General features: G+C 54.9%; 2 protein-coding genes across 5 annotated transcripts in view; one reads left to right on the top strand and one right to left on the bottom strand.

Moving 5' to 3' along the window:
* Positions 1 to 9,528, top strand: part of Pacsin1 (protein kinase C and casein kinase substrate in neurons 1) — a 47,523-nt gene extending 37,995 nt beyond the window's left edge. For all 4 annotated transcript variants that reach the window (XM_032888324.1, XM_032888325.1, XM_032888327.1 and 1 more), the window contains exons 2-10: positions 5 to 116; positions 932 to 1,088; positions 2,403 to 2,638; positions 3,091 to 3,246; positions 3,387 to 3,562; positions 4,676 to 4,796; positions 4,888 to 5,015; positions 6,018 to 6,205; positions 6,541 to 9,528. In XM_032888324.1, the coding sequence (XP_032744215.1) occupies positions 63 to 116; positions 932 to 1,088; positions 2,403 to 2,638; positions 3,091 to 3,246; positions 3,387 to 3,562; positions 4,676 to 4,796; positions 4,888 to 5,015; positions 6,018 to 6,205; positions 6,541 to 6,650 (1,326 nt within the window). In that variant the 5' untranslated portion in view covers positions 5 to 62 and the 3' untranslated portion in view covers positions 6,651 to 9,528. The remainder of the gene's footprint in view (positions 1 to 4; positions 117 to 931; positions 1,089 to 2,402; positions 2,639 to 3,090; positions 3,247 to 3,386; positions 3,563 to 4,675; positions 4,797 to 4,887; positions 5,016 to 6,017; positions 6,206 to 6,540) is intronic.
* A 3,652-nt stretch (positions 9,529 to 13,180) lies between these two features.
* On the bottom strand, positions 13,181 to 19,022 carry Spdef (SAM pointed domain containing ETS transcription factor). Its single transcript, XM_032888328.1, has 5 exons — positions 18,585 to 19,022; positions 16,588 to 16,785; positions 15,837 to 15,884; positions 15,588 to 15,734; positions 13,181 to 13,813 (listed from the first exon to the last, which is right to left on the bottom strand). Exons 1-5 carry the CDS (start codon positions 18,988 to 18,990, stop codon positions 13,635 to 13,637), a joined length of 978 nt encoding a protein of 325 aa, XP_032744219.1. The 5' UTR covers positions 18,991 to 19,022; the 3' UTR covers positions 13,181 to 13,634.
* Between the last annotated feature and the right edge of the window lie 2,801 nt (positions 19,023 to 21,823).

Here is a 21,823-nt window from a genome sequence, read left to right as displayed (position 1 = left end):
GCAGCCTGTGAGCAGCAAGCTAACTGCAGATCCACGCCTGCCCAGCTCCCTACAGTTGCGCCATGTCTGGCCCCTACGATGAGGCCTCGGAGGAGATCACCGATAGCTTCTGGGAGGTGAGTGGAGGTCTCGGCTCCCTTGACCTCAGCCTTGTACCCAGACTCCCTTGCGCCCCTTCAAAACCCCAGTGTCCAACAGGCGGCGAGGCCTTGAAAGTGGGCTAGGAATATTGCCTGCAAGGGCTTCCCAAGCATCGGGCCCCAGAATACGCACGTAACATTTCACACTCTGGGACCTGCAGGCTGAATGACTTCCAGCCCAACACACCAATATCTGCTGTACTTTTCAGTTTTTAGACCTTACCTATCTGTTCCCCCCTACACACACACACACACACACACACACACACACACACACACACACACACCCCCCCCGCATGGTGAGCAGGGGAGGACTTTTGAAAGCGGGGTTAGCCGGGGGACCCCATACCCCGTTGAGGTAGAGGTGAGACTACAAGCCAACATTTCAGGGGCCTCTGTGAGTCTTTGAGCCCTGGAGGAAAAAAAAATATTGCTTTTGGCTTTGGGAAGCAAGACTGGCAGGCCTAGGTTAATAAGTGCTCAAAGAGATGCCCGCAAAACATAATATTGTGTCAAGAAACAGCAGCTCCTCTCAAGCTTATGCGACGCGTGTAAATATAATAGAATTAGCTCACAAGGGCAAAAAATGAATAATTCATTATAGCCCAAGTCCAAATTATATAAAACCCCGGCTGCTTTTCGCGGCAGCGAGGAGGCTTCAGAGGAGGGGAGATGGGCGGAGTTCTGTAATCTAGCAAGGTGGAGGGCGGGACGAGCAGGGGTGGCGCGCCCCCTGCAGGCCAGGGTCGGGATCGCAGGCGCCGCGCGCTCACTCGCTGCTCCGACGCCAGGTGGGGAACTACAAGCGGACGGTGAAGCGCATCGACGATGGGCACCGCTTGTGCAACGACCTCATGAGCTGCGTGCAGGAGCGCGCCAAGATCGAGAAGGCATACGCGCAGCAGCTCACCGACTGGGCCAAGCGCTGGCGCCAGCTCATCGAGAAAGGTGCCCCACCCCCGGGCTCTAGCGGGTCCCCCAGGGCGGGCCCGGTGCACCCAGCATCCCAGCCACAGAGCTTTTCACAACTAAAGACCAAAAGACCAAAGGGACCAAACAAAGCAGGTCCCGTCATTCTCCCACTTTGTATGACTCTAGACTAAACACACACACACACACACACACACACACACACACACACACACACACACATACACACACACACCACACCCTGTCTTGAAGACAAACAGGGCTGGAGAGATGCCTCAGTGGTTAGGTGCACTAACTGCTCTTCCAGAGGTCCTGAGTTCAAATCCCAGCACCCACATGGTGGCTCATGACCATCTGTAATGGGATCTGATGGCCTCTTTTGGTGTGTCTGAAGACAGTGACAGTGAACTCATAAATAAAATAAAATCAAAATAGTTCATACACACTTTTTTTTTTTTTTTTTTTTGAGGTTGGTCTCAAATTTCCTAAACAGCCCAGGGTGACCTTGAACTCGAGTCCTCAGTCACCGGTTCTTGTTTATGCAGTGCTGGAAATCCATCAGAGGGCTTCCTGCAGCACTCTACCTACTGAGCCACACCTCCTACTGAGCCACACCCCACCCACCTCTCTGTGTACACAGTGGACCATGGCAGACCTGCACTGGTCCAGGGCCCAAACCAAACCACACTGTGCATCCAGTTGCCAGGACCTTGAATTCCTCTAAAGTAGAAGTTTTTTTCGGAGCTGGGGACCGAACCCAGGGCCTTGCGCTTCCTAGGCAAGCGCTCTACCACTGAGCTAAATCCCCAATCTAAAGTAGGGGTTTTTAGTTCAGGTTTCCTTGTACTTGCTCAGAAGTCGCCAGTCCTCATAGGGGCAAGGCCTGCACTGCTTGGCAACAAGTGAGTGTGAGGTCTGCTTCCCATTGGCTTAGATCCTTGTCACTCACCGCTGGTTCCCGGGTTTCAGGCTCAGCATCCTGCCTAGAGCACCAATCCTGGGCCCAGCACTGTTCTGAGCCAGCAGAGGCTCCTGCCATACAAGGTGGCCTGTGAGGCGCACACTGGAGAGGGAGATACCAAGTGGGGAGCAAGACAGATACTGGAGAAGAACCCACAGGGGGCTGCAGGCTAGTGTGAGAGTGGAACAATCAGAGAGGGCTTCCCGGCAGAAGCAGTCACCCTGGGTCTTACGAGGATGGATGGAAGTTTGGGGAGAGAGGAGGAAGATGTTTCTGTTGCCGTGGGAAGGGAGCAGGGAGGCATCAAAGAGGAGAGGACCGTAGGCATTGTGTGTTGGGGGATCCCTGTAACTCCCTGACACTTCCCCAAGGTCCCCAGTATGGCAGCCTGGAGCGGGCCTGGGGCGCCATGATGACTGAGGCAGACAAAGTCAGCGAGCTGCACCAGGAGGTGAAGAACAGCCTACTGAACGAGGACCTGGAGAAAGTCAAGAACTGGCAGAAGGATGCCTACCACAAGCAGATCATGGGCGGCTTCAAGGAGACGAAGGAGGCGGAGGATGGCTTCCGAAAGGCCCAGAAGCCCTGGGCTAAGAAGATGAAGGAGGTACCTTAGGCAGGCGCGACAAGGGTGGCGGGTCGCAGGAGGGCATCTGTGGACGGGGAGGCTACCCACAAGGGAACGCCAGCAGCTTGCAGAAAGAACTGCCGAGGGGTTGGGGATTTAGCTCAGTGGTAGAGCACTTGCCTAGCAAGCACAAGGTCCTGGGTTCGGGTCCCCAGCTCGAAAAAAAAAAAAAAAAAAAAAAAAAAAAGAACTGCTGTCCCTGGTACCGGATGTGCTTTGCCCAGCACTCGGCCAGACCCCTGTGCCTGGCATGTCTGCACACCATGAGGAGTGGCAACCCCAATGAACCCATGGGCTGGAGCCTCGGAGCCAAAGCCAGGACCCCCTGCCTCTTACAAGGGCAGCTCCACAGTGGAGGGGCGTGGAGTGGGCAGGCACGTGTTTGCTGATGGGTGACTACATGTATGCCCACCCTGGCTGTCTCCCCACAGCTGGAGGCAGCCAAGAAGGCCTATCACTTGGCTTGCAAGGAGGAGAAGTTGGCCATGACCCGGGAGATGAACAGTAAGACGGAGCAGTCGGTCACCCCTGAACAGCAGAAGAAACTTGTGGATAAAGTGGACAAATGCAGACAGGATGTACAAAAGGTACCGGGGGGGGAGGGGGGGGGGGGGGGGAGGGGTAGGGGAGGGGTGGAGAGGGAGTCGGGGGTGGTGGTCCTGAGGGAGGTGGCTGGAGCTGCAGACCCGGTAAGGCCCCACCCCATCCTCCATGCTGGTACCCGCAGACTCAGGAGAAGTACGAGAAGGTGCTGGAAGATGTGGGCAAGACCACACCGCAGTACATGGAGGGTATGGAGCAGGTGTTCGAGCAGTGCCAGCAGTTTGAGGAGAAACGGCTGGTCTTCCTGAAGGAAGTCCTGCTAGATATCAAACGGCATCTCAACCTAGCGGAGAACAGCAGGTACTGGGCATGGCCCACTGAGAAACTGGAGTACAGCACCCCAGGCCTGGTGACCGGGAGGGGAGGGAGGACTCACAGGGAGCCCCGGTAAGAGCCTGCAGATGCAGTTTCCTTGGAAACACAGGCCTGAGTGCCAATGCTTAGCCATTGTGAGGCCACTGGGGCTGCATGTACCCGGAACTGCTTCCCAGAAAGCATTCTGCTCAGTCTGGAGGGGGACCTGAGCTCCGTTCCCAGCATCCATATCGGGTAGCTCACAACTGCCTGTCACTCCAGCTTCAGAGGGTCTGTCTTCCTCTTGTGGCCTCTGAGGACGCTTGCACTCACAGCCACAGGCACGCACATATAAAATAAAACTAAAGAATAAATAAATAAATCTTGGGGTGGAGAGACGGCTCAACAGTTAAGAGCACTTGCTGCTTTTACAGAGGGCCGGAGTTTGATTCCCAGCACCCACATCAGGTGGCTCACCTGTGACCATTAAGGCCACAAACACACGTGAGGGAATAAAAATAAATCTTAAAAAAAAAAACCAAAAACCTCTGAATGCCTTTAATCCCAGCTCTTGGGAAGCAGTAGCAGGCAGATCTTTATGAGTACAAAGCCAGCCCTGGCTACATAGAGATACTCTGTATCAAAAGAAAACAAAAGTTGCAGAAAAAATAAGTCTTTTTTTTTTTTTTTTTTAATTAAAAGGTCTGGGGAGATCGCTTAGGTTCAGCAGTTACACACTGTGACTCTCAGCATGGCGGCATGGCGGCCAGGAACACTCCTAACTCCAGGTCCAGGAGATCCAGTGCCGTCTTCTGGCCTCTGAAAATACCAAAGACACCCGCAGCACACACATATTCTTTTTTTTTTTTTTTTTTTTTTTTTTTTTCTCGGAGCTGGGTGCAACCAGGGCCTTGTGCTTGCTAGGCAAGCGCTCTACCACTGAGCTAAATCCCCAACCCCAGCACACACATATTCATGTGGACAAAACACCAATACACATAACAAATACAATTTTTCAAATGAGGGGGTGGGGAGGAGCCTTCCTGGCTGGCCCTCTGCCGAGCATCTTGGCCTCTGAGTGGGCTGAGAAGAAAGCCTATGCTATCCCCCTCCCCACAGCTACATTCACGTCTATCGAGAACTGGAGCAGGCCATCCGAGGGGCCGATGCCCAGGAGGACCTCAGGTGGTTCCGCAGCACCAGTGGCCCCGGGATGCCCATGAACTGGCCGCAGTTCGAGGTGAGGAGGCGCAGGGTGGGGTGGTAAAGTGGGAGTCCTAGGAAGGGACTGTCGGTTCAGACCCCTCAGCCTGACTTCCCTCCACCTCCAGGAGTGGAACCCAGACCTCCCGCACACCGCTGCCAAGAAGGAGAAGCAGCCTAAGAAGGCAGAGGGGGCCACCCTGAGCAATGCCACTGGGGCTGTAGAATCTACATCCCAGGCTGGGGACCGTGGCAGGTGAGTACCTCCCATGGAGCTCCTGGGAAGGAGAGGGAGAGGGAGAGGAAGAGGGAGAGGGAGAAGGAAAGGGAGAGAGAGAGAGAGATTGAGAGAGACGCACACCCCACACACTGGGCTAGATACATTTTATCCAAGAAGACAAGAAATGACCCCAGACCATAGCTACTATGTGTCCTCTGAAAAACAGGTGGGTAACCCTTCAAGACACCTGCTGTGAGTCACACAGTACTCTGAGCACCCTTGTCTTAGTCAGGGTTCCTATTCCTGCACAAACACCATGACCAAGAAGCAAGCTGGGGAGGAAAGGGTTTATTCAGCTCACACTTCCACATGGCTGTTCATCACCAAAGGAAGTCAGGACTGGAACTCAAGCAGGGCAGGAAGCAGGAGCTGATGTAGAGGCCATGGAGGGATGTTACTTACTGGCTTGCTTCCCCTGGCTTGCTCAGCTTGCTTTCTTATAGAACCCAGGACCACCAGCCCAGGGATGGCACCATCACAAGGAGCTGGGCCCTCCCCGCTTAATCACTTATTGAGAAAATGCCTTACAGCTGGATCTCATGGAGGCATTTCCTCAAGGGAGGCTCCTTTCTCTGTGATAACTCCAGCGTGTGTCAAGTTGACACACAGAACCAGCCAGTACAACCCTCCTTATATTAATGAATTCAAGCCTCCGGCCAGTCTGAGAATGGATAGAGCTTAAGTCCAGAGAGACTAGGCAGCATGTCTAGACACTTCAGAACCAGGCAAAGCTGTCTCGTCCACGTAGGGGTAGTGTCTCTCACAGGATCAGTCCTTGGGTCCTCCTTCGCGAGAGCCGAAATCCTAATGCAAACTGTTCAAGCTGTCCGAGGCTCACTGGCTGGGACCCTGCCCTGTGTATCCGACCTCAGCTCCAGCCTTGTAGAATCTGGACCCCCAGCTCTGGTTAGGAGGGAATGTTGATATGAATTGGGGTGGCCTCAAATCCACTGATAGAGGTCCCCATTTGCACCTAAGTGTCAGCAGCTATGACCGAGGCCAAGCGTATGCCACTGAGTGGTCAGACGATGAGAGCGGAAACCCCTTTGGGGGGAACGAGGCCAATGGTGGCGCCAACCCCTTCGAGGACGATGCCAAGGGAGTTCGTGTACGGGCACTCTATGACTACGACGGTCAGGAGCAGGATGAGCTCAGCTTCAAGGCCGGTATGGGGGCTTGGCTTGAGGGTGGGGTGGGGCTGGAGGACTAGGGAGAGAAGACTGGGCTTAGATTGGATGTAGGAGGAGTGCAGGGGCTGAGGGAGAGCCCTGACCTGAGCTGGGTAGTGCAAGGTTCTGACTTAAAGACAGTCTTTCAAGGGGCCAGGGCAGAGGCCTGAGCATGGTGGGCTAAAACCCTGTGAGGTGCTGACTGAGTGAACAGGGGCCAGCACTTGAATGTTGAGTGGGACTGTAGCCCCGAGTTGAAGCCCAGGTAGATGGGATGGAGTACTGGGGCAGAGCCATGCATTAACAAGGTGTCCCTGTGTCTCCCTCCCCAGGAGACGAGCTCACCAAGCTCGGAGAGGAGGACGAACAGGGTTGGTGCCGCGGGCGGCTGGACAGCGGGCAGCTGGGCCTCTATCCTGCCAACTACGTTGAGGCTATATAGCTACTTTGCCCACCCGCCTCCTCTCACTCCTTGTCCACCGCCTTCCGCCCTTCCCCTCCCCTCGCCATAGAGTTCCAGACATATTTTCCGATCAAGCTTTTATTTTTTTAAAAGTCAAAACAGAACAAAAAAAGAAGAAATATGAAGAGACAGCGTTTGCAGCCTACCTGGAGGCCAGGGGAGTGGGGCTTAGGATGATGGCCCCCTCCCCAGCGTGGGCAAGGATCTTGGGACTTAACCCAATGTCACATCTGGTCTACAGAGTCCACCAAAGAGTCTCCTGAGTCTTGAGGGAGATCTTCTGGATCCTTCTACCCTGTCTCGCTCTCCTGTCCCACCCCAGCTGCCAGCAGCTACCCTTGTCACCTGAGCCTGGCTTCCTAAACTCTCCTGTCCTCCTTCAATCCCGCCTTCTCTTAAAGGGCCCCCAATCTTTAGTCTTCCACTCTGCCCTGGGGGTGCTCTTTTCCTCCCAGCCCTGGACCAGTAAGGCTTAGGGAGAAACTGTCCCCTTTCTCTGTGGAGGGTTCTGGGGGGGCGGTATCTCTTCGCTTCCCCAGAATTGAAGGCAGGTGAGCAGGAGGGAGTCATGGCATCCCTGGCACACAAGGGAGGAAGAGGGAGAACAGACCATCTGTCTAGGCTGTGCCAACACTCCCAATGCCAAGCCCATTTTGAGGGGTGACAACCCTAGCTGGGTCCGTGGACAGAGGTATCCTCCTCAGAACCACTGAGCATCATGCAGAGACCCTGCCTGTCTCCTAAGACCTTGGCACTGGGCAAAGCCTTCTCCCCCGAAGCCCAGGGCAAAGCCAGCAACAGTAGCAACCCCCTCCCTCCCTTTACCTGGGGAAGAGGCATTTGGCAAACCGTCCCCCTCCCCTCCATGGTCATTCAGAGATGCCCCAGCCTCCCAGTCACTGTGTTAACATCAGCCTTTGTGAGACCAATCTACAAGGCTCTCACCTGGCCAACCAAGGAGGTTCAGGGGCTTAGGGGAACAGCCAGGTCTCCCATGTGGCCCTCCCGGGGAGACACCAAGCTCAGGGGAGCATCCAGCTTGGCACTGTAAGGAGATGCTAGCAGCAGGCTGGCACGAGGAACGAACTGTGGATGGCCACCATTTCTTTCTTCCTTGACCTGTTAGTCCCCAACATTCTCCCTGAATGCTGGCAGCCCCCCTCGCTCCCATTTCTCTAAGCCCGAGTCTCCCTTAAAGGACTCTGGGGGTGGGAGGGGACACAGGGCCCTTGCTTGCGGTTGGCAAGTAGGTGGTAGGCTCTCCCTTGGGTGGGCGGGGTGGGAAACAAGACAGGTTGGCTAAGACCTCCTATAGCAGAAAGTGGCCAGAGGCTGTCTCTCTTGGACCTTTGCTAGGCCTCTGGTCTACAGACACCCTCTGCCTCCCGGATCAGGTGGGCTTTCGGGCCTCCAGGATAGATAGAGTATACCACCCACATTCTCCAGGACCCTTTAGCTCCCTGCTGCTTCTCCCAATACTGTTAGGTCAAGGACCCAAGCACTGGGGCTCTGACCCCCCCCACCCCCGTCTCTTGAGTATGGCTGTGGCAGGGGCTTCTGTTGGGTCAGTCCTCCCTCAGGGCCAGGAGCAGAAACATGGCACCCCAGGGACAGGGCTGTTAGCACCCACTTCCTTGTCACTGTTTGCCCTAGGGGCTTCAGCTCCAGCCCAGGTTGGGTCCTCGGCCCCTCAGAACCAGAAGCAGGATTCAACCCCCCTTTCTCCACAGCTTCTCCTGCCTCCCCGGAGGGCAGTCATTCTCCAGCCCTCACCTTTGCCCTCACCTCAGAAAGACAAGAAGCCGCTATATTTGCACCTTGGGGCCTGGGCTCCCCCTCTCTGCGCCAGCGGCTTCCCAGCACCTGGGGAGGGGCTGTGGCCCTGACTGGACCCCAGGCCCAGCCCACTCAGTATACTGGCTGCCCACTCTTGGGCAGGGACTGGAAAATCCATCCCTTAAGAACAACCACCTTCAAGAACCCCATCTGGGACCAGATTTGGTCCTCAAATTCCTCAGCACCCCAGTACCAGTACGGGAGGGTCCCCCCTCCGGAAGTCCCCAGACCCCCGAGCCGAGCCCCACCTGTTATTGCTCGTGTCGGGGCACCTCAACCTTGGACTGGGCCACACCCTTCACCGTGTCCATACCCCTACCTGTATTCCCCAGGGGCCCCTTGATGCTGCACGGGACCCTGTAGGGCTCGGTCAGTGATGTGTTTCGTCCCCAGTTAGCCACCATCCTGCGGCCCGGTTCCAGGAGGAGCCAAGGTTGCCGTATCACCCACCACCACTGCGTCTGCCGCCCTAGGCTTTCTGACATTAGTTCCGACACTTGTGAAACTCCGAGACGTGCTGTGGTCTCAGCGATGCACCTGTTTTGTACATGATTGTGTAATTTAAAGGTATATAAATACAAATATATATATCTATATATCTATCTATCAGTTGTGACCGTACGGCTGTCGATAAAACCAGAATTCTGTCACCACCCTGGCTGGACTTGTCACCTGAATCGTGTGCATCCTAAGTTCTGGGGGGGTTTGTGTGGGGGCCCTTGGAAGGGTCTTCAGAATGAAAACATCTCTCCTGGAGTTGGCGCTGTACATGGTTGAGTGCTGACCCAGCTGGGCAGTTGAGGGCACGGGTCCCACCCGAGGGAGGCCACCGAGGTTCTCGCCTCAGATACAAGGTGACTCTGATAGCACTGACCAGGAGAGCTAGGCATTTAAAATCCCAGACTCATGCCTCTAAGGCTGGAGGTTTGGCTCATTGGTAGCATTCTTGTCTAATGTGTGAGATTGTGTTTCCATACCCAGCACAACAGTCAGCCAATAAAAAAATAGCCAATTCTCATGGTCCAAGGGTGAACTTGATCTTTAAATAGTTCTGAGTTTTAAAGAGGAATTCTAAAATGTCACTGCTCAGGCCTCCCGTGGAGAGACACTATGTCTGCCTTGCTCCTGGGGAGAGACACTGGGTCTCCCTTGCTCCTGGGGAGGGACACTGGGTCTTCCTTGCTCTCCCCAAGCTTGATCCGCTGTGAACGTATTTCCTTGGAGGCCCCCTGGGAGCATCTGCACTGGCAAGCCAGAGGCAGAGATCAGCTCTCTGTGCCCTGCTGGGCCCAACCCTGGGACTCTGATGCCCACTTGTACCTCAGCCGGGTCTTTTCTGAGACCCCTGGCTCCCTCAGCCCCTCCATTCTGTGGGGTGTCTTGGAGGTTCCTCTGACCCCAGCACTCTTGGGGACACACACACACACACACACACACACACACACACACACACACACCCTCCACCATCACTTTCCTGCTCCCTAGGCACACACAGTGAGAGGGGAAGGTGGAATGGCCATCCATCTGTCCGTCCATCCATCCCTCCGCTTTGAGACCCTAAGCCCATCCCTGTCTGAAGTGCTCTCTCTCTCTCTCTCTCTCTCTCTCTCTCTCAGATTTATTTATTTTGTGTATGTGAGTACACTGTCGCTGTCTTCAGACACACCAGAAGAGGGCATTGGATCCCATTACAGATGTGGTTGCTGGGATTTGAACTCAGAACCTCTGGAAAAGCAGTCAGTGCTCTTAACCACTGAGCCATCGCTCCAGTCCTGACATCCACTCTTTTTTTTTTTTTTTTTTTTTTTTTTTTTTTTTTTTTTTTTTTTTTTTTTCAGAGCTGGGGACCGAACCCAGGGCCTTGCACTTCCCTAGGCAAGCGCTCTACCACTGAGCTAAATCCCCAACCCCTGACATCCACTCTTAAACAAACAGGACTGTTCCCTCTTATTTGTTTCACTATCCCCCTTCATTTTGAAAAACAGTTTCTTTATATTATATTTATTTACAATGTATGAGACACAGACCGGCCAGGAGCAGGCTTGAGCGTGTGCACACGTGCCTCCACTCAGACCCTCGAGGAGGTCAGAGGGCAACCTCATGCTTCCTGGTACTGGTAATAAACCATCTCTTCCTTCTCCCTCCCTTCTTTCTTTCTTTTTTTTTTTTTCGGAGCTGGGGATCGAACCCAGGGCCTTGCGCTTCCTAGGCAAGCGCTCTACCACTGAGCTAAATCCCCAACCCCCCCTTCTTTCTTTCTCTTGTCTTTCCTTAAGAGTCTTGGGCTAGAGAGACGGCTCAGCAGTTAAAAGCACAGGCTGCTCTAGCAGAGGACCCGGGTTCTGTTCCCAAAACCCACATGGCAGCTTACAACCTTCTGTGTCCCCAGCTCCAGGAAAATCCAACACCCACTTCTGACCTCTGTGGGTACATCATGCATGTGGTGTACAGGCATACATGAAGGCAAAACGCCTGTACACAGAGCAAATCTAAAATGAAGTCATAAAAAAAAGAGCCTCGGGCTGAAGGGATGGCTCAGTAGTTAAGAGCGCTGACTGCTCTTCCAGAGGTCCTGAGTTCAAATCTCAGAAACCACATGGTGGCTCACAACCATCTGTAATGGGATCTGACGCCCTCTTCTGGTGTGTCTGAAGACAGCTACAGTGTACTTATATACAATAAATAAATCTTTAAAAAAAAAAAAAAAAGAGCCTCATGTAGCTGGCTTCGAAACGGCTGTGTAGCTGAGGGTGACCTCCTGCCTCTGGTTCCCACACACTGACATTACAGACTCAGGCCTCCCTGTCCAGCACGGGAATCTTAGAGTCAGAGCGGTGACCTCTTATTCCCACTGGCTGTTCCAGTTTGTTAGGGGGAGCCCTGAAATGAGGCTTCCGAAAAGGGCTTGAGAAAAGTCTGTGCCAGGAAAGGGTCTGATAGGGATTGGCCAACAGAGAGAGGAGAAGGCATGGCTTGATGCCAGCTCACAAGCTGTCACTGGGTAGATACGGCCTTTGGAATGTCCCTGGGTGGAAGCCGCCCCTCTGGTCTCCCATATCTCCCCTCTGCGGAGCTGTTTCTGTCCCCCCCAATCTAAGCACACAACCCCCTTGTCCTTCTGAGAATTCCCCAGCCTTGCCCGAGCTCTGAGCTGGGCCCAGGCACAGTTGGGACATTCACATGGGTGACTTAAGGGACTCCTGAGGGGCAAGAGGGGCTGGCTGGAAACAAAACCAGTTTAACAGAGCTGAGCCTGCCTCTGGCCAGGGTCCCAGACTGCCTCTTACCCGGGGATGGGAGACAGCTGGGACCTAGCAAGATGGAGGCCTGGGTAGAGCTCCCCCACACCCTTCCTGTCCAATCCCAGATGACAGATGCCAAGGCACTGTTTGCTCATTGTCAGGAGTAAACATTCTTCAGGAGACAATAAAATGTTGGGACAGAAGGCAGGGGTGCAAGGCGCCTTTAACCCTTGGTGATCCAGCCAGTGTGGTGGCACTCAGGCGGAGGGGCAGAGGCAGGCAGATCTCTCAGTTCGAGACCAGCCTGGTCAATAGGAGTGAGATCTAGGACAATCAGTGCTACACAGAGAAACACTGCCTCACAAAACAAAACAAAATGACAACAACAGCAAGAACAAAACCCAGTTGGTGTTCTTGGTGGTTGCTGGCTCCCTGTCCTTTCTCCTACAAGTTTGACCTGGGAAGCTAAAGGCTGTGCGGCAAGAGATGCTGACCCATTTGGGAAGGAAAGGTAGGGAGAAGCCTGTCCCTCGGGGCAGGATGGGTGAGTTCATAATCCGGGCATCCGTAGCTGTGTGACTGCAAGCTAAGCGCTCAGCCATCCCGGGTCTCCGAGGCATCACGTGCAGGATGGGGAGGCGACCTAGACTTCATGGTTGTGTCCAGAAGGTCAATGGCCCGAAGGCAGTGGGCCTGCAATAGCACACAGTAAGTCCTCGATTAGGGCAAATGAACCCAGGAAGTGTGACGTAGCTGTGTTACGCCGGAGAATGGGCAAGCCATTCTGGGTGGGATCTTCACACCCAGGCAGGTGCACACTCTGCTCCTCACCCCCAAGTGACGCTCATGCCCAGGTAAGGGACTCACAGCTCCGTGAACGGGTCTTGGGATGCCTTAGAGTCCTTAGAGCCTTACAAAGCCAGTTTCCGAAAGCTACTGAACCGCCCGCCGTCTCCCACAATCCACTGCAGGGTTCAGCATTCTTAGGCAGCCAAGCAATTCCTCTTGCAGGAAAGCCAGGAAAGCCCCCTGGCCTACCTGGGCACACCTGGGCACACCTGGGCACACCTGGGCACACCTGCCAGCAAAGCCCTGTATCTGACAGAGCAGATGCAGAGGCTGCGTTCCCTCCTTGGGGGCCTGTGTACTGATGCTCTTCAGCCTGGTCCACCCACCTCCTACTGCGGCCATGCCAGGCAGGGTGAGGAGGATGCAGTATTTTCCGAGACTATCTACTTTGTCCTGGAGAACCCTCTCCGCCTCTTCCGGGGCATCTACCAATCAGCTCCCATTGTTTTCCTCTCAGGCTTGGCTCCATGACACTTCCCTGGGTAAGCTTCCCTTGTGGTTACCACCCCGAGCACCTGCGACCGCAGCCACCCTCAACCGCTGCTGGCCTCTAGGCTGTGCCATGTATAGCCGGACACGGGGTACCTGTCAGTTATCTTACACCTTTATTATCCGTTCCTAGGGCACCCTTGGCTCCCCAACACAGGGTGCAGTCATCTCTTAGCATCGTGCCAGGTATGGTACAAGACGAGTGACAGGAGAAGAGACCACTGACATCGCTGTCCCGTGAGCTGACTTGGTCGGGTCCCTGTGTGCTATAGGTGGTTCCTCTGGGATTTCTACAGTCCAGGCCTGGCTCAGGGAGTTCTCCATTGTGAACAGTCCTAGCTAGCTCCCTCTGTCCTCCTGGGACCCGTGTACGACCTGAAGAGGGGCCCAGAGAGCTCAGGTGTATCCCCAGATCAGTGGCTGTCTGTCTGGGGACCTCGGATTCTGGGGTACCAGCAGCCTCTGGATTCAGATTGGCCAGAGAGGCCCAGGCGATCCAGAGAGTGGCTGCCTAGGGCAGGTTGTAGGCCTCTGGTCTCTGCGGCTCTCAGACCGGATGCACAAACTGGTAGACGAGACGCTGAGAGATGTCGGGTTTGCGAATGATCCCCTTCTTGTAATACTGGCGGATGGAGCGGCTTAGTTTATCGTAGTTCATGGCCGGCCGGTTCTTGCGCACACCCCACAGCCGGGCCACCTGTGCAGAATCTTCAATTTTGAAGATGCCTGGAGGGGGGGGAGAGGAGAAGAGAGGGTATGTGGATGGCATGAGAAGAAAAGAGAGGAGATCAACAGGTTGGTTTTGGGGAAAGCAAAGAGGACAGTTGCTGGAGCTCTCTTCAGTCCTGGCCCTAGGCAGGCCTTGAGACTTAACAAACAAGCAAACAAACATCTATGTCTGTCTGTCTATCTGTCTATCTATCTGCTTTTCCTTTCTTTTTGTCTTTCTTCCTTTCTTTCCAAACCCTTCTCTCTTCTTTCTTTCTGTCTCTCCTTCCTGTCTTCTCTCTCTCTCTCTGTCTCTCTCTCTCTCTCTCTCTCTCTCTCTCTCCTTCCTTCCTTCCTTCTTCCTCCCTCCTTCCCTTTCTTCCTTCCTTCCTTCCTTCCTTTGGAGACATGGTCTCTTTACATAGCTTTGACTGCCTGGAGTGCTGGGATTAAGGCCCATGTCATCATGACACCTGGCATTAGCAAATACATTTGATTTAATTTTTACTTTTTTTTTAAAGATTTATTCATTTATTATATGTAAGTACACTGTCACTGTCCTCAGACACACCAGAAGAGGGCATCAGATCCCATTACAGATGGTTGTGAGCCACCATGTGGTTGCTGGGAATTGAACTCAGGACCTCTGGAAGAGCAGTCAGTGCTCTTAACCTCTGAGCCATCTCTCCAGCCCCCAATTTTTACTTTTATTACTGGTTGAAATCATAATTGTGCATGGTATTATATCAAATGCAGGTTGAGTATCCCTAACCGGAAGTTGTGGATCAGAACTGTGTCAGGATTTGAGAATATTGACAGGTTTTCCTGGGCCATCTACGATGGTACTCTGAAGAGATTTTACTGGGGATCATTTAAGAAATTTGGATTAAGGCCAGGCAACCTACATCATTAAAATGAAATTCAGTGGCTTTTAAACATTTTGACTCTGTACCTAGAACGTTTAATATTATATTTGGAACTCACATTGTGTTTCTGGTGGATGCTAGAATCTTTAGGTTGGAGCTCTTGTTAATTTTTTTTTTTTTTACTCTTGTTTTACTTATGATTACGTGAATGTGTGTCAGCAAACATGCCCTGGGAGTGCATGCATGCGGAAGTCGGAAGACAATTTTTTGTTTTTGTTTTTTTGAGACAAGGTCTCTCTGTGTAGACTGGGGTAGCATAAAATTCACCTCCAGCCTCTGCCTCCCTAGCGCTGGCATTAAGACCGGACACCACCATGCCCTGCTCAAAGCAGAAGTGTTTTCCCACTCTCAGCTAACACCCTCAAGTCCGTGCTATATTCCAGGACTGTGTGGGGTTGACAGAGCCTCACTACCAGGGCAGAGCCTGGTGCAGAGGCCGAGGACACAAACAAGTTCCCTAAACCTCAAAAATCTTGGTGCTGCAGGATTGTCTATCTCTTGAGTGGCACATTTGGCACAGGATGAAGGCGGAGTCAGTTTAGGCCACACCCCACCCAATGCCTCCCTTCCATGGTGGCGCCACTCCCCTACCTTGCCATAACTGTAGCTCTGCCCATGCCCACCCAGCACTACCCGTGCTCTCAGCTCGATTTCTGCCCTACAGAAACCCGCCGCCTTCTCTGCGCTCCCCACCTGCACTTCGCATCGAAGCCACGCCCCCGACCTAGCCCCTCCCCTCTCGGCGCTCTGAGCCCCGCCCCTACAGCCAGAAGCCCCACCCCTCGCGCTCTGGCTCCGCGGGACAAATGTCAAGTCTCCTTCCAACCCCAGTCCACCCTGATGAACGAAGCCCCGGCCGATTCTACCTTTCTCCTTGTTGAGCCAGCGGATGAAGCGGCCATAGCTGTGGGGCTTGAGCAGCAGTTCTTTGAGGAACTGCCACAGGTGGATGGGTTGCCCGGAGCACGACGAATCCACCTCACCGTCCGTCCAGCCCTCCTCGCTGGTGGAGGCTGGAAGCCAGGGCGAGCAGGGTGAGTGGCAGCTGCGACCACCCACTTCTCAGGGCTGCCTCCCTCAGCCCCAGCAGGCCTTCCTGTGCCGGCCCTACTCACCGCAGTAGTGAAGGGCCCCAGGCGAGGTCCTCTCCTTCATCCAGGCCGCTGTGGAACAAGGAGGGAAGGTTGGCGACCCAGCAGAGGGCCCTATCCACAGCTGGGATCGATCGTAGGGCTCCCTGCCTCCCGCCAATCTCGGGAGACAAGGAAGTGGGGCTTCCCTTTCCTCGCTGTGAAATGGGGCCAGGCCATTCATTGAAGCTATGACAGTCACATCAGGCCTCCAATGGCCCACTACTTCTCTCCTACCATGCAGATTATAAATAAATAAATAAATAAATATATATATATATATATATATATATATATATATATATATATTAGTTGTCTTCACACACACCAGAAGAGGGCATCAGATCCCATTATAGATGGTTGTGAGCCACCATGTGGTTGCTGGGAATTGAACTCAGGACCTCTGGGAAAGCAGTCAGTGCTCTAACCACTGAGCGGTCTCTCCAGTCCAAATCTATACACCTTACAGACCCATATGGGGATGGAACCTGCGACCTTGGTATTATCAGCACCATGCTCTAACCGACTGAGCTAACCAGTCAGAAGAGTCATTACTTCTTTAGTAAAAAAAATAAAGCTAGCCTTAAAAACAATTTTCCCTTTAACAAGGAAGTAAGAGCTGAGCGTGGTGTCCCATGCCTGCCGGGCCAGCACTTGGGAGGCAGAGGCAGAGAGGCTGATGCAAATCCAAGGCTAGCCTGGTTTCCACAATGGCCTGGAGCCGGCAGGGACTCACCTGACTTCCAGATGTCCAGGTGAGCGTGCAGCACGTCCCCGCCCAAGGGTGCCCGCTGGCGGAACTGCTCCTCAGACATGGCGCACAGCTCTTTGCCACCCAGCTCCTGGAAGGCCTTGCCTGCTGGAGGCAGCCGGTACTGGTGTTCTGTCCACAGAAGCCACTTCTGCACGTTACCAGGGCTCCAGTCCCCAGGGTCTGGGCAAGAGACACCATCCTAGCTCAGGGCTGCTGGTGGGCACAACCCCAAAGGTGGCCGTCCATGGGATGGAACACCCAGGAGGTTTTGTTACCCAGGACCACACATCTAGAGCCTTGAGAAGGCAAGACACTCCTCAAAAGAGCCTCTAAACCGAGCTTGTTTCCTTGGTAACCCAGCGCATCTCCATGTCTCTCTAGACCCCTGGAGGGCCTTTCTGGAGACCACAGCTAGAAGGAGAACAGATACATTCAGCCAGAAACACACAAGCTTTGCTAGAAATGTCTTGCCTTCCACAATCTTCTCAAGGAGAAAACCCACCCAGGAACCCCTCCGTCCTGGAATCTTAGAGACCAGGAGACTGGAGCGGGCAGGAGAAGGGGTCCAATCCTTGCCCAGTGCTTAGGAAATAGATTTGTAGCAGCTGCCCCCAGTGGCTATAGGTCAGCTAACGGAGGAGGAAGTCACCAGCTCTGTGTGCCCCTGGGAAAGAGCTCTCAGGGGGAGCCTAGCAGGGCACACAGCTGGAACCAGACTGGGTCACAGTGGCAGTGCGACCGACCTCCCGGTGAATGCTGGTTCCAGCCAGTGTCCCCGCTTAGTGACCTGCAAGCTATACTGCTCCCGCTTCACAGAGGTTGTTTCCTTCCCCAGGTCAATTCAATTTGTTTCTGTCCCCATTGTTCTGAGAGCACACCCTGCTTCAAGGGGAGCTGGAGGAAGAGCCTGTTCCTCGTTGGGGAAGCGGTCTCCTGGGAGAGCCTTCTGGAGTGTGGGAAAGAGGAGGAGAGGAGATGTGGGCAGGAGCTGCCTCAAATGGGGACACCACCTGGGAGCCTCTAGCAGACTGGGGGTGGGGGCCATGAGGCAGGAGCTGAGTGCGAGGGCAAGAGAAGCCCCTCCTGTTCGTGACTCCCTGGCCTACAGCAGGTTCACCTAGGTTCACCTATAGCACTGGCTCCATGATATCTCCCAGACCCAGCACACACACACACACACACACAGACAGACAGAGACAGACAGAGACAGAGAGACAGAGAGACAGAGAGAGACAGAGAGAGAGAGAGAGAGAGAGAGAGAGAGAGAGAAGACTAGGGCTACGTCCAGCTGTTTCTTTATGACCCAGCTCCACACAGAGGGACCTCTAGGTCCTGTTCATTGCTTAACCTCCCAGTCCTTGCACAGGGGCACAGGGAGGGCCAAGCAGGTGACGCCAGTCGACGGTTGTTTATTGAGTATCTATTATGTCCAATGCTGTCTCGGCTCTGGGACATACAAGTCCTCCAGTGAGGCATGGACAGTGAGGTAGGAAGAAACCTAGTACCAGACGGCAATCGTCTCACAAGAACAAGAAAGAGGGGGAGGCCGGAGGTGAGTTGTGGGAGACGATCTCAGCAGCGGATCAGAGGTCTCCTGGAGATGCCGCCCATTAAGACCTGGAGGAGGCCAGGGAAGGGCTAAATAGGTCTCTATGGGAATGCATTCTAGGTGGCAGGACCAGCAGGTGCAAAGGTCCTGAGAGAGCACTATAGGAAAAGCAGGGAGACCTAGTGGTTAGAACAGAGCGAATGACAGGAGAGGGAAGCTGAGTCCCAGAGAAGGTGCGGAGCCTGAGGGAGCAGAGCCCTGAACACTCTCTATTCCCGAAGTGAGGGCCCCGGGCGGGTGTGGTTAGGCATGGGCTCTGGCTCCAGCTGTTGCGAGTCTGGGCTACCCATGTTGATCTGAGGTCATCCAGCCCATCTCCACCCTGCCCGTATCCCCCGCCCCGGGGCAGAGGCAGCAGGGAGGGTCTCACCGGCTGTGATATTCAGCAGCTTGCATGCAGTCTCGATATCTTTCAGGACCTCGCCCACCACCATGGACTGCACCTGCTCTAGGGAGTGTTCATCCAGCGTGCTCCCAGAGGCCTGGCTGTCGATGACTGGGCACTGCTCAGGCTCCTCCGGGTGGTCCTCCCTGGCGCTGGCCTCGGGGACTTTGGCGACCCAGCTGCCATCCTCGGGGTACATGTTAAAGTAGGAGAGGTAGAAGGCAGACAGGCCCTGCTCAGGGGTGGCGGGTGGACTAGGACTCCATTCCTGCTTCTCGGGGACCATTGCCCCCGATGCTGCCTTCTCCACCCCTGTCCGCAGTGCCACATCTGGGGACAGCAGCAGGCAACCGGGGGACACGTTGCTCAGGCCAGGGCTGGCGCTGCCCATGCTGCGGCGGCAACGGCGGCTTGGGGCTGCTTCTGCAGAAATCAGAGAAGAAGGAAAATAGGTCTGATGGCTATCCGGGCTCTGTGGGGGACCCCTAAGCTGGTAATAGGACTTGGGACCAGCAGGCAGTGGGCTGGGCCTGAGAGAGGCCTGGGGGCTTCTGGGTCACTGGGCACTGAGTATGGCTTAACTGGAAAAAACAATGAGGTAGACGTGTGGGCAAGAAGGGGCCTGGGCAGGTGGGAGGGGCACATTTTCTTTAAAGGTCTTAGGTGAGAGCACTGGTTGGCCTGAACCATCTGGTCCTCCTGCCTCCTGCAATTCCCAAGTGCTGGACCCATCTCTGGTTATCCTGTAGGCCCCACCGTGGAGCTGGCTTTTGCCACTTGGGTGGGTACGGCAAAGGAGAAGACCAGGTCTGGGAAAACCCTTGGGTTTCTTTAAGGGCTACAACTAACCTGTCAGAAAATGCCCTACAACCCAGGGAACCGCCACCTGTGCCCACCCCCTCCCTCACTTACTCAGTGCCCACCCCTCCCCTACTTGCTCAGTGCCCACCCCCCCCCCACTTGCTCAGGGCCCACCCACTCCCACCACTTGCTCAGTGCCCACCCCCTCCCCTACTTGCTCAGTGCCCACCCCTCCCACTTGCTCAGGGCCCACCCACTCCCACTTTCTCAGGGCCCACCCCTCCCCCACTTGCTCAGTGCCCCCCCCTCCCCCACTTGCTCAGCCCACCCCTCCCCCACTTTCTCAGGGCCCACCCACTCCCCCACTTGCTCAGTGCCCACCCCTCCCCCACTTGCTCAGTGCCCACCCCTCCCCACTTGCTCAGTGCCCACCCCTCCCCCACTTGCTCAGTGCCCACCCCTCCCCCACTTGCTCAGTGCCCACCCCTCCCCGCTTGCTCAGTGCCCAGCTTCCCCACCCTCCAGCACTGCCCAGCAGGAGAAAGAGAGCCAACAAGGGAGAAGGTGTTGCCTGTGGGTCCAGCCTTTCCTTTCAAAGAACTCTTTAAGCAACAAGGAAGAATAGGTTTGGGTGGGTGGGGTGGACAGGGGTCGGGGTGGGTCTGGATTAATTTCAAGTCCTTCTGTGCAACCGTGTGTGTGTGTGTGTGTGTGTGTGTGTGTGTGTGTGTGTGTGTGTGTGTGTGTGTGATTGTGTGTGCGCCACGGGCTCTTGCTATTTACCGAGGCTGTGCCCGTAGCCCGCTCTGCCCAAGTCCCCACCCTGGCTTGTGCCCACACCCTGTGCCCCAGGTGGTGGCCCCACCCGAGGAGAGCGTCCTCCAGTCTCCATCCCCCCCTCCTTCATCCCACAATGGCCTCCTGCCCCATCCACATCCCCAGCGGCCCCATGCTGCCACGTTAGGACAGTCTCTGCCAGCTCCCTGGGCCCTGTGCCCAGCCGCTAGCTTTTCCAAGAGGACTTGGTTCCCTGTCACCTTATGTTTGCCTGGCCTCGGCCACAGATGGGAGGGGAGATGGGTGCTGGGGTCCAGGCACTGTTGCAAGAGGGGCCAGCTGGGCCAGTGCTGGCCCAGGTACACAGCCCTACTGTGTCTGCTGAGAAGGCTTTGCAGCCCTGGTATCTGTGCCCTCCTCAGGGAAGGCAGCCTGATCTTTCTTCTTACCGATGGGGCAGTCAAGATGCAATGACTTCTGGACCCTTCCCCAACAGTGACTCCCTCTCCCCTTCCCAGCTCCCCTTGCTTCCCAATACCCAGAGCTCCCCTGACTGAATAGCTATGTAGCAGACAGAAAGGCAGCCCTCTAATGCCTGGGGCCTGATGCCTGGGCTTAATGGCTGGGGAGGCCTGGCTGCACCTCTGGTCTCTCACGGCAGCAGCTGGACTGGGGCAGGAGAAGAGGGTGTCATGGAGAATGCAGACTCTGTCATGCCAGGGTGCTCACACATACCCTGTGCTGGATGGTCATGTCAAGTTGACACAAGCTGAGGTCATCTGAGAGGAAGGAACCTCAGGTGAGGAAAGCCAAGCCTGCAGCCTGTAGAGGTGGTTTGTTTCTTTTTGTTCTCTCTGTTTGTTTGTTTGTTTGTTTTGGTCTTTCAAGACAGGGTTTCTCAGGACTGTGTAACAGTCCTGTCTTGGAACTCTCTTTGTAACCAGGCTGGCCTCGAACTCACAGAGATCTGTCTGCTTCTGCCTCCTGAGTGCTGGGACTAAAGGCCTGTGCCACCACTCCTGGCTGAGTATTTTCTGAATTAGTGATGGAGGGGGGAAGGCCCAGGTGATTGTAGGTGGTGCCATCCCTGGGCTGGTGGTCCTGGGCTCTGTGAGAAAGCAGACTGAGAAAGCCATGTGGAGCAAGCCAGTCAGCAGCACCCCTCCATGGCCTCTGCACCATCTCCAGCCTCCAGGTTCCTTCCCTGTTGGAGTTCCTGTCCTGACTTCCTTTGATGAACAGTGGAAGAGTGAGTCAAATAACCCTTTCCTCCCCTGGTTGCTTTGGTCATGGTGTTACCTCACAGCTGTGGTAGCCCTAGCTAGGACACCCACCCAGAGCCTAGGCTACCTGGACTCGAGGGTCTCACCTCATAGATGCCGACGGCCAGGCTCATCTTCCAAGGTTCATCTCCTGCTCCTGGCTGCTCACCCTTCCCCACTACCAAGTTCATCTCCTCCCTTCATCCTTTTACCCCGACTCCTTTGCTCAAGACCCTGGCCCACAAGGCTCCCACTGCCTGCCTTGCTCCGTGGGCTGGTATGTCTCTCAGTTGGTAGGGTGTTTGCTCAGCACGCACGCACGCACAGAGAAAGCCCTGGGTTCCATCCCCGGTCCTGCATGGGGGCTGTGTGGTGATTAGTGGC

The sequence above is a fragment of the Rattus rattus genome, chromosome 18 (genome assembly GCF_011064425.1).
Source record: "Rattus rattus isolate New Zealand chromosome 18, Rrattus_CSIRO_v1, whole genome shotgun sequence".
NCBI lineage: Eukaryota > Metazoa > Chordata > Mammalia > Rodentia > Muridae > Rattus > Rattus rattus.
Note: the sequence above shows the minus strand (reverse complement) of the source record. Positions and strands in the feature narration are given on the sequence as shown.

What these genes read in the sequence shown, in the direction of transcription:
- Spdef (XM_032888328.1), bottom strand. Translation starts at nt 18,990, where the DNA reads ATGGGCAGCGCCAGCCCTGGCCTGAGCAACGTGTCCCCCGGTTGCCTG. An exon ending in GCTGCTGAATATCACAGCCG is followed by an intron (nt 16,786 to 18,584) that starts GTGAGACCCTCC and finishes TCTCTTGCCCAG; the next exon opens with ACCCTGGGGACTGGAGCCCT. An exon ending in CTGGCTCAACAAGGAGAAAG is followed by an intron (nt 13,814 to 15,587) that starts GTAGAATCGGCC and finishes CCCCCCCTCCAG; the next exon opens with GCATCTTCAAAATTGAAGAT.